Source organism: Anser cygnoides, chromosome 4, assembly GCF_040182565.1.
Source record: "Anser cygnoides isolate HZ-2024a breed goose chromosome 4, Taihu_goose_T2T_genome, whole genome shotgun sequence".
NCBI classification, from domain to species: domain Eukaryota; kingdom Metazoa; phylum Chordata; class Aves; order Anseriformes; family Anatidae; genus Anser; species Anser cygnoides.
The window spans coordinates 8635881-8648102 of record NC_089876.1 but is presented as its reverse complement, the minus strand read 5'-3'; the positions used below and the strand labels follow the sequence as shown (position 1 = coordinate 8648102).

The following is a 12222-nucleotide window of genomic DNA, read 5'->3' as shown; positions in this document are numbered from 1 at the left end:
CACCCAAGTGCAGCAGGGCTTGATTAACAACCGTCTGGGCAAGATCCAGTTTTCCCTCTCATACTGGGCTTCTAAAATGAAGCATTTTACAAACTCTCTTTGTGAGAGAAGAATTCATTCCTTACTATTGACAAGTTACATTTTTAGCTGCTGTCCATTTTATGATGCCCGAGGAAACAATTCCATTAAGTTTTCCCTAAAAGCAGTTATATAAACGTTAGACTGGCTGGGCCTATTTATTTACAACAGGATAACTAAACAATGGCAATGGGCAAACCGACAATTAGCGTCTGCGAACAAAGAACTTCAGAGGTCTTAAGGTTCACGTGCCCTACATGAAATCTACTCCAGAACGAGGAAACTTGTAAAGGCGGCTGACACCAGTGTTACACGACAGATAAAAATATTTTGCTTTGGTTACTTTGTGTAAAAGTTACTACAAAGCATCTTTCTTTCTTGACAAAAGGGGGCTCTGAGGGCCAGAAACGACATCTGGGACAGATCACTAAAGTTTCCCAAAAATCCCTCTGTAAATCCGTCCAAGTAGCACAGCCATGAAGTGAAGATCTGACTCTCAGCTAAATGCGAAACTTAGACATGCATTATTTTGCTTAAGCAGAAAACTGAGCAGAACAACAGAGAGGCTTCACTGTAGCTTGGACAAAAGCAATGAAATAACCAAATTCCTCGCCGCTCCAGCCAGTAACTGCCAATGCACGTGTGGAGATGAGATGACAGTGTTCACTTCAATCATGACACCACCAGTGCAATGACTGAAAATAAGGAAATTATCAGGGAAAAAAAAAAAAAAAAGAAACAAAAAAGTCATTAACTTCTCAACTACGTTATGGTACACCATCAGCCGTTGAGGTGGAACGGGAAGAACTAATCCACCACTTTGCCTGCTCTACCATTTCCACACCAGCGTCCAAAGACCTAAATAAAACAAAAACAATTCCTGGAACGCACAAATGGATGATGAGTACAAAATAACGTGACAACTGGCAGCCTTCTCTGAATCAGTTAGATTCCTTTACATCTGCCAGCTCTCGAGGGTTGTTTAAAGGAGCCTTGTAGCTTGGAGATGCAAGAAACTTAAAAGCTGAACCCAGCATCTTCAGTGCTCGTGTTGTCCTGGACCAGTCCTTTGGGCTGGGTGGATAAGGAAAAGGGGTAGATAGGCCATGCACGTGCTGGAATGCTCAGCAATAAAAGCTGAGGAAGGGGAAGGAGAAGGAGGGCTGTTATGAAAACCTCTGTCCTCTGGAACAGCTGCTTTGCGTATCGAGGCCGTGCTTCCCAAGATGTGGCCTAACATCGCTCGCTGATGGGAAGCAAGGAGTAACTGCTGTCTTTCGAGGAAGGGCGCGTGAGGGAGTGGTTGTGGTGGAGTTCAGCTGCCCAGCTGGGTGAAACCACCACAGTCCTTTTTGGTGCCCAACAAAGGGTTGAGAAGGGTTGAGATAACAACAGATTCGACCAGAGCGTTTTAGAGGGACCTTACAATTACCATATTTGTTTAACAGCTGCTGGTTGCAGCGTTGGCTGGTTTGCTATTAACATTGTTCTGTGTGATCCTGTTTTGCGTGATCTGTGCCATGTTCTCTCTTCTGCTATATATCAGACCTGAGAGCTCATTAAAGGCTGTGCTTGGTTTTTTTCAGCTCACTGTGCTGTAAAGCACTGGCCTTGAGCCTGATCTGGGATTTGGGCCCTGCATTGCTATCATCTCTGTACTTCGGGAACCATCTCTTGGAGAATATTAACAACTACGCTCTCTTTTTTCTCCTCTGGAAATCAGATGCTGGAGGTTGAAGAGACAAACATCGATAGCGTCAGTCACCCTACCGTCAAGACAAAACGATGGAAAGGTAGTCAGCTCCGCTGGTAAGGTAGGAAGGAGCTCCTCCGAAATTCTGGGAGGGAGAAGAGGAAGAGGCGGGTGGCTCAAGAGCAGAGCCATCACACAAACAGGAGGACAAAGAGACAGATCATAAATGAGTCAGACACCATCCAATCCCTAAACCTGGGTGTGTTGTGAGATATACAGAAGGATTTCAGCTGTCTCCCAGGTGAGCACATCATCACCCAGCTGCTCCGATGCTGGGAAACCAGGCTGGTAGCCAGGAATTAGAGGCAAGGGCGCCAAGCAGCTGGGATCCCTCCAGGGAAAGGGGCATTGACACAGGGACTGGGAGAGAGGCACGAGTACTAGACGTGAGGCACGAGTAGTAGACAGTCCTGTCGGGTGTGAACCACAGGGAAGACATGAGGAAGCGGGACGGTGAGCCTACCTCAACCCGAGGAGCTCGGGTAGGTGAACTGCAAGGAAATACAGCAGCCAAGAGGGGGTCTCCTAGAAAGGTTACTGCTCAAGTCAATGTTGGGCAGTCCCCCAGAGGGAGTAGAAGGGCTGATACTCCTTCTGACCCTAATGAAGGGACTTCTGCTTCACATTTGCAAGAGCGGGACCCTGCCTCCAGCCAGCTGGAGGAAAGGGTCAACCAGATTTACTAGACAGTGTGGATCTGATGGCGTGGGACATCGGACCTGTAGGAGCACAAGGCTCTGGTGGACACTGGCACACGGTGTACCCTAATGCCATCAAGCCACCAAGGGGCAGAACCCGTCTGTACTCCTGGAGTGACGGAGATCCCAACAGCTAACTGTACTGGAGGCCAAGGGAAGCCTAACTGGGAATGAGTGGCAAAAGCACCCCACTGGGACTGTCCCAGAGGCTCCATGACTCCTCAGCACAGACTACCTCAGGAGAAGGCATTTCAAGCATCCAAAAGGGCACCAGCGAGCTTTTGGCACAGCTGCCTTCAGTACAGAGAAGATTACGCAGCGGTCTACCCTGCCTGGCCTCTCAGAAGACCCTTCTGTTGTGGGTTGCTGAGGGTTGAAGAACAGCAGGTGCCAACTGCCACCACAATGGTGCACCGGTACTCCAAATTCTTCTGAACGCTGGTTCTGTTATACAGCAAACCAAGCTCAAAGGACCTGCATGAGAGATCCAGTTCTTGGGAATAAGACGGCAGGATGGACATCGCCATATCCCTAAGGATATTATCATTAAGGTAACAGCTATGTCCCCACTAACTAACAAGAAAGAAACACAAGCTTTCCCAGGCTGCGGGGTTCTGGAGAATGCATGTTCCAGGCTACAGTCAGCTGGGCAGTCCCCTCCATCGGGGGACTCAAAAGAGGAAATGTTTTGAGTGGGGTCCTGAGCAACAACAGGCCTTTGAACAGATTAAATGAGAATTAATTTGTGCGGTAGCCCTTGGGCCTGTCTGTGCAGGACCAGCTGTGCAAAATGGGCTTCACACATTCAATGGGCCTCACCTGGAGCCTCTGGCAGAAAACCCCAGGAGAAACTTGAGGTCAACCTCTGGGGTTCTGGGGCTGGGTATGAAGGATCAGAAGCCCACTACACCCCGAATGAAAAAGAGATACTAGCAGCACGAGTGGGGTGGGCTGCATCAGAAGTTGGTGGCACAGAAGCACAGCTCCTCGTGGCACCACAGCTACCTGTGCTACAGCGGATGTTCAAAGGGAGAATCCCCTCTACACACCATGGAACCAACACTGCATGGAAGAAGTGGGTAACGTTAATTACAAAACAGACTCAAATGGGGAACCCAACCACCCAGGAATCCTAGAAGAGATCACAGACTGACTGGCAGGCAAAGATCTTGGAGTATCACCTGAGGAGGTAACCCATGCCCATGAGGCACCACCATATAATGACTTATCAGAAGAAGAAAAGCATTATGTTTTGTTCATCGATGGGTCCTGTCGTGTTGAAGGCAACCATCGAAAGCTGCTGCGTGGAGTCCCACTTGATGAGCCGTGGGAGCCACTGAAGGGGAAGGCAAGGCAAGTCTGTTTGCAGAGGTGAAAGCCATAAAACTGGCCCTAAACGTTGCTGAAAGAAGAGTGGCCAGTACTCTATCTTTACAGCACAGAGGTAAACCCACCTGGGCTGCTGCACCATGGCCAGACATCACCACCAGAGTGGAAAACATAGATGTAAAAGTACCGCACGTAGGCACTCACACCCAAGAATCACACCGCTGAAGAACATCAGAATCACAGGCTTCAAAAATTGAAGTGGCTCAGGTGGACTGGTCTGGGAACATAAGGGTGAGGTGTTTGTAGCTTGATGGGCCATGAAACATTGAGACATCTGGGGAGAAATGCCACATACAGGTGGGCTCACGATCAAGGGGTGGACCTGACCACTGAGACCATCACACGGGTCTCCCATGAGTGTGAAACCTGTGCTGCAATCAAGTGAGCCATGAGGGCAAAGCCTGGAGTAGGGGCCCAGGATTTTGATACGGTGAGCTCTGGCAAATCAACTCCATTGGACTGTTACCACAAACCACCAGGGCAAGCATCACGTACTCGCTGTGGTGAAAGCAACTACCAAGTGGCTGGAAACATACCTGATGAACCATGCCATTTCCCCACACACCATCTTGGGCCCAGAAAGGCAATTTCTGGCATTGTGGTACCCCAGAGAGAGCAGAATCAGACAACAGGAGTCAATTCCCAAATAACCTCATAACCTGGGCCAAGAGGGACAGCACTGACTGGGTGCATCACATCCCCTGTCACCTGCAAGTCTCTGGAAAGACCGAGAGATACAGTGGACTGAAAGACTATGCTAGGGGTATTGGGTGCTGGGGCACAGAAATACAGGGGTGCAAATTTAGCAGAAGCCACATGGCTAGTTAACACCAGAGGATCTGACAACCATCCTGTTTCTGCTGAAACAACCCCCTACACACTGCAGGAGGAGCTAAAGTCCCCGTAGTGCACATAGGGAAGTGTGGGTTGTTCCTGCCTTGGCAAACAGCAAACCCGCTCACGCCCAAGGGACCTGGGTACGTTTGGTGGGTCATGCAAAAGGACGGGGATATCGTGTGTATGCCACAAGGAGATTCAACCCTGGGAGAAACTAATCTGTAACCTGAGTTACTTGTTGTAGGCAGACACTGCAGAGCCAACGACAGGTCGACTTCACAAGGAGCTGGGTGAGCGCAGCAATGACTCCAGCCAAGCTGGTGCTGGCAGCCAGCAAGCCAACGGGCTGCTTCTCCTGTCCTGAGGCCTAAGTCACTGCTGGTTCTTATGGACGTTTTGGGAGATGCCCACAGAACAGGAAGACAGTATCTGTGTATGGGCTAAGGGACAGGGAACAGTCATGGTGAGTATGTACACACAGCTGTATGTTGGATGTAACAACGATCAGATGATGCAAGTGTAACGAACTATGTAGGACCTGACCGTGACTCCAATGATAGGGAATAAGGGGCAGAGGTTGCAGCTGGAAAAGATCCACGTTTCAGAAATCAGCATTTAAATTAGATGATGCTTGCTTCTGAACAGCTGCTACACATATTGGGGCCCTGCTTCCCAAGATGCGGCCAAACATCGCTCGCTGATGGGAAGCAGGGAGTAACTGTTTTCTCTCTCTTTGCTTCCCCATGGTCTTTGCTTGTTTTTTTTTTTCCTCTCATTTTCCCTTTAATGAAATTATCCTTATCTCAAGCCAGAAGCCTTTTTCTTTTCATCATATCCCTCCCCCTGCTGGTTGTGTTGGAGTTCAGCTGTCCAGCAGGATGAAACCACCACAAGAAGCAATCATGTATTTCACTGAAAAAAAATTAATCTGAGGGCCCTGCTTCACAGCTAACCTTCATGCTAGCAGCCCAGGCTTGGAAGCAGCATATTCCCATTGCTCAGGGTCACTGTCACTGGACACTGAATGGAAAACTCTAGGAATCAGAACCATCTTGATCAAGCTGGCTCTATAAAGACTTTAGAAAACCCATACCTGTGTTTTACTACCCTCTGTAACACATGGGTGGGAGCGGAATGCATATATCTGATCTGGGGTCTAGGAATCACAAATTTATTAGAGTATTTCTAGATATATGGAAGACCCGAGTCAAGGATTTTCAGGTACTTCTGTGACAAATCCTCTTTCTGCCACCATGCTTTCAAGACATTCTACAGAAAACAGGCTCAGTACACAGAAGCAGTCAAGAATCAACCAGATGTGTTTTTTTTGTTTGTTTTTTACTTAAATATAACATTATTTATAATGTAACAGAATATATAGAGGAATTGTCATGCCACTGTATACATCCACAAGACAACTTATCTTGAATGTCTTGTACTGTTCTGGCCCTTCATTCTCAAAAAAGGAGACGGAACCCAAAGGGCATCAAAGTTCAGAAGAAGGATGATAACAAGAAGTAACATTCTGGATTAGCTTCTCTATGTAGAAAAATGGACTAGGACTCTCCAAGCTGAAAGAAAAAATGACCACGTTTGTAAGAAATCTATAAAGCTATTAGTAAAAGAGATGTTTGTTCACGATCCCTTCTTCTAGTATTACGAGAAATATCATCAAGAGAAATAGGTGGCAAACCAAAAAGGAAAAAGAACTGGTCCTTAACATCATATATAACTTGCTCCGTTACAGGATGGCACGCATGCAAGAAGTTCATACTGGCTCAAAAAGAAGCTGAGCTTTTCTTCCACGAATTCAACCATCCACAGCTATTAAATTCAAAGCCATCGCCACAATCTCTAGAAACCTCTGAGTCACAAACTGCTGGAGGCTGAGTGTGTCCAAAGAAAGCACCGCTCCGTGCTTTGCCATGCCTATACCCTCCCTTGTGCAGCCTCTGCTGACCCTCACCTGCCTGAGCAGAGGTGCCGAATCAGATGGGTGTTGGATCTGACTTGTTATGGCTATTTGTATGCATCATTTCTATCATCACGCCAAGGTACTTCATATTTGATTTGGATTCGTTCACCAATGTGTTTATGAATAGAGGGGAAAAAAATTCACATTTTTTTCTACTCAAATATACAAAATATTTATTGAGACAACAGCTTTAAGCAGAAAGCATACTTCTTTTGGACACTATACATACAAGAACCAGAAGCCTGGTACAGAGAGCCTTGAAAAAAAGACTTCAGCTTTCTGCAATTAATTTTGTATCCACTCCGAGACTCTCCGTAGCGTTTAATCTCTCCCAAAACAAGTATACTCTTGATGCTGTACGCTTTTGGTGCTACTTAGCTTTCAAGTATTTCTTTAAAATACTTTTCCTGTGAGACATTAAGAATGAATGATTTGAAATTCCAAAGTAACAATTACTGCTGCATGTTGCGAACTGCTTAGAACAAACAAATTTTCAAGGCATAGCTCAACGTAATCCTTTACTAAGGGCTAAAGCATAACTGTAGCTCGGGAACCCTTCAAAAGAAGAGATAAGCAGTCATTTCTCTTGCTCCTGAAGGGATCACCAGAAGAGATTTTAAGGTGACTCCCACTCCGCTGGGTTTCTAGTGACAGCAGCCAGGAAGCCTGTCTTATCACTTGCCTGAAGACAGGCTCTGATACCTCAACAACAGCCTATTAAAAAAAGTTATCAAGTCCAAGATATCATTTTACCCTGCAACTGCACATCCTGGCTCCTGTGGCAGTTTAGCTGCACGTTTCACAGCAAGTTATGTAATCATACTCAACCAGGAATTCCTAATAACCGATGCTGAAAAACAATAAATTAAGTCTTCCTCCTCGAAAAGATCTATTTAACTTCTTTTTTTCTTCTTCCTTTTTCGGTAATTAAAACAGAACAGGTCACCTCTGACACGTCCGTTTTCTCCACTCCTCGCAGCTATAAACAGGATAATCAGTGTTTGATGAGTGCAGCTCTCCAGTCTAACAGAGGGAACTTGGGGGTTTCTGCCTGGCTCTACTGAGTAGCTGCAAGCAGTGGGCAGAGCAACATCAGCACCTTCAGTGGTCCGTACCTCTCAGTATCTAGCACAGAAAAATGAAAAACACCAGATAATCAATCCTCAGAATACTTCTGTTCTACCTTTACTCGGATTCTAAATCTTTGCCATTCACTGGGAAAGGTCCTATAAGGTTATGTAGTCATCAGATATATTGGAGTTGGCCAGAACAGTTTTTCTCTGTGAAGATGAAATGGCAACACAAACACACGACGCAGACTAGTGAAATTTCTCCAGTAACTTGCAATTGTCCCCAGGTAGCTGCTGCAAAGTCACTACAGACTCTGTCAAGTAGGAAGAGCAAGAAGCTGCCGAGTTTCTGGTACAACACTCCAAGAGGGCCGCAAGAAAACTGGACAGAAAGCTAAGTGGAAGGTACAGCTTTTGGATCACGTACATCTTACACAGCTGGAATCCCCATGCTAGCTAGTACAGAGGCTCGTGGACCTTCCAGGTTTGTTACGGACACAGCACTGCTGCTTTTTGGAGCTACTGCACCCATGCTAGGAAGCCACGCCAGGAGGCTATGCCAAAAGGGCAAACTGCTACTTCTAGGCCCAAACTGGCTTGTGCAGAACAAGCTCAAATGTGTCTGCAACACACACCGAGCTCTTCTTATTTGGGACCACCAGCATGAGAGCTGCAGATTTATGTACTCAGTCTATTTCCTTTAAAGCAAACTCCTCCAATGGAGAGGTACCGGAGGCGGAGGGAAGTGGGTGAAATGCAGTGCAGGGAGGGATTTGCCATGATTTGTACTACTTCCTCTCCTTCAAACCGGGAAAGTGAAAGCAACACAGCTGTTCCTCAGAGGCCTGGAAAAAGCCGTGGTGTCAACAGAAACCTAAATCACGTCAGAGCTGGGGAGATCACATTTATTCCCAACTGCAGACCTGCTTGCAGATAAAGTTTTGGACAACCTTCCTTTATGTTAATGAAAAATGTCCGAACAAGAAAACCCAACAACAGAGCAGTGGAACATTTGTTAAACAATATGCTTCTCACCTCAGCAAGATAGCAATCTGGTATGTCCATCAAACAGAGATATAATTACCTTGCACAAAAGGCAGTATTTGAACCGTGGCAATTTTTGCTGAATAGAAGAGTAAGAGCTTGGACAAGAAGAAACAGAGAGAGAAAAGCAGCCCAGAACCCAAACCAGACAATCAGGTTCTACATTAACTTGTAACCTACGGTAAACAACTATCTAAGAACAAAATTAATCAGCTTTTACTCCAAGGATATTTTTCTAACTTCCTCTTTGCGGCCACAATCAACTACACAAAACCGCGGTACAATGCACTAACATTAAGCCTTGGGATGCCGGCAATGAAATAACACAGAGCAGGGGCTTGAAACAAGAACACTGATATCTGAGATATTACAGCTGTGATCACAGAGAACACCTGCATACTGCTAGTCTACATGTGAACAAATTAGAAAAATCTCCTTCCGCATGCTCCCTAGCTTGGTTTTTCTTCCTTTAAACCCGCTCAATTGCAAACCCTCCCTGTAAGAGAAAGGAAAGCCCTGGACTTTTTACAATTAAAGAGTTTTATCACAAAACAACATCATGTGATCTTCAAATGTTTTTCCATTTGCCCTTTGTGCTTTAAAGTGCACCACGCAAGAAACAAACAAACAAACCTGCAAAACCAGAGGCTTGACCCCTCTGCTCCAAGTGCTCCAAAAAGACCAAGGTTATAATATTGCAAAGCCTGAGATCAAGCAGGTGGCCGGGCTGTTTTGGCACCACTCTCCAGCCATCAAGTCCCAAGTGTTGTGGGAAACAGCATTCAGGCTTTTTTTTTCCCCTGACAATTCCTGGCCATAGAACAACTGAAAGAACCCAGACCAATCTTAAATGAAGCGCTCATCACAAAAAATTAAATGCCAGCCTCAATTGGCAACCAATGTGAAAGGTATCAGAATAAATTATAGAGATGGGCATACTAAATACTGCCTTCTCTTTAATAAATAAAGCCAAACATATATGCTAGAATTGTTAATGCTAATAAATATACCACCTTTTCTTCCAATTTGCCCTCGCTCATTAACAACGAACAGGACAAAGAATTATTCCAACTACTGACCGTACCCATACTTTTTACCTCTGAGGAACAATTTGGAAAAATCTGAACCAATTAGTGTTAACACATTCTCTTTAATAAATTAAAGAAAACAAACTCTTTCAAAAAATCCTGAAAATACTAATATTGATCACTCAAGGAATAATATATTGAAATCATAAATAATGTTCTCAATACTTAGAGTGTTTACATGTATTTGTAAACTCATTTATTAAGTGGTTTTAATGAAAACGAGGGTAAGCAATAATCATTAATACAGCAGCAGTGTGTGGTTCTTCTCTGCATGTGTAACCTTTAGAGAGTAAGAATCAACATTTATTAGCAAAACTGCAGATGACAAAGAAAACTAACATTCGTTTTGCATTTAAAGCATGTAAAAACTGGACCTGTTCACCAGCCAAAGCATTCATCAACATTAACCACCATTGTTATACAACACTATCATGTATATTATGTTTATCAGCAAGTAATCCACAAAAATATCCCTGCTATGTAGGTTTCTTTCTCTGAGACAAAACGAGTTTAAGCTACCTTCCTTTAAATGGAGTCTAGCAACAAGAACTAAACAAAGAGGGAAAAGCTCTAAGAGCACTCATATTCAATATGGTAACGTGGATTTAAAAAAAAAAAAGTGAAATTTCCACTTCTGCCTATGTATAAAATAAACAAAAGAGCAGATGACCTTGATCACAGAGGTTAATGAGATATAATAGAAGTATCTAGTCATTTTCAAGCAGTACACTTCACTAGGTTATAGCAAGCAAAGTCAGCTCTTTTCAGATCACAAGCAAGGGTAAGGACTACATCTGAACTGCCAAAACCAGGTAAAGGCTATGCCTAAATTTAGAAGCCTCCCAGTCTCCCTTGCTCAGGTGCATGTCCTGGCTAGGTCTTGGCTGCATGGCTGGATGAAGCGTCTCTTTCACTCATCCCATATGACTACATGCCCTGATCTGCACTGAAGACTTACTTTACTTGTGTGCAAACAGAATTAGGAGGTCCTCCTAGTTTAGACAAAAAGCACGGACCAGAACTACAACACATCTATCTTCAGTTGGGGCAGACTGAGAATATCATAAAAAAGTGACCTGTTCAGGTGAAGCACCTATTGAAATACTTGAAATAACAACTGGCATATGAACAAATGAAGTATCAGTATGATTAACAAACAAACCTAACAAAAGAAATAAAAATGTTTTAAAAAGTACCTTCTTTTCAGGGGAGCTTGAAGTCTTTGACACTAACGCTGCTTCAACAAGACCCTGCTCAAGTAAGGAGTCATATTTTATGCTTCTTTTTCTACTTCTCCTCTCCTTGTTTGCTGGCTTCTGTTCATTTTCCTCTGACTGTGACACATCTGCACCATTGTCTCCACAAATGGAAGATTCGAAAAGAGGCTTCCCGTTCATGTAGGTTTTAGTGATTTTCAGCTTAATTTCTGGAGAGCCATTCTTGATAGGAGTAGTGTTTGGTGGTGTTCCAACTCCTTTTATTTCTTGGGGTTCAAAACGCAGCTTGGCATCTTGGGCCCCAGACTCGCCGTTAAACACACGAGAAGTTAGATCTTTCAACTTATCGGCTGGGATGAATGGAAGAGCATCGTGGCCATTATATTTTTGCATGACACCTTCTTGTAGAGTGGCAGAAAGTTGTGCTTTGCCCAAGTAGACAGAACACTCACGATTAACTTCACAATTCTGAGTTTTCCCATTGGTATTTCCAAGGATCTCTGGTACCTGCTTCATTTTTATGTAGTTAATTTTTCGAGTTAACAGTTGAGAGCTTCTTTTGATGCTAAAGTCCATTCAGCCAGATGTTTCCAGTCTTACACTGCTGTAAGAAGACAAAAAGACAAAATATTTATAATAATACAAAAATGAGAGAAGCTACCAAGTATTTAGATAGAGATGTCCCCAATGGCATATCATTCAGAATTAACTTTATTCAAAGTTTTACCAAAAAAAAGTGTTGCTTACAAACTTCATAACCAAAATACTTTAGTATCTGTTATTGTGTTATGAAAGATCCCAAGAAAAATAGATTGATAAATCATCAAATTATTAAAATAAAACTATAGAGAAAAATTAAAGCTTTCATGTTAATAACCTATTAACATTCTATAGCATGGGTCCTATCCACACGAATTACTCAGAGGTATTGCACTGTTTAAAACAAGAGTTAGACACAAGTTAATATCATTAATAACAAGGTAAAACATATGAGTTTCATTCTAAGAGGTTATGCCAGAGTCAAACCCCACAGGCTGCTTTACTGTACAACTACACCATGGACAGCAGCATCA

The 12222-nt window shown here is 44.0% G+C and overlaps 1 protein-coding gene across 10 annotated transcripts in view; it reads right to left on the bottom strand.

Moving 5' to 3' along the window:
- Positions 1–12222, bottom strand: part of NSD2 (nuclear receptor binding SET domain protein 2) — an 81492-nt gene that overhangs the window by 55208 nt on the left and 14062 nt on the right. For all 10 annotated transcript variants that reach the window (XM_048046519.2, XM_048046502.2, XM_048046541.2 and 7 more), the window contains one exon: positions 11129–11753. In XM_048046519.2, the coding sequence (XP_047902476.2) occupies positions 11129–11725 (597 nt within the window). In that variant the 5' untranslated portion in view covers positions 11726–11753. The remainder of the gene's footprint in view (positions 1–11128; positions 11754–12222) is intronic.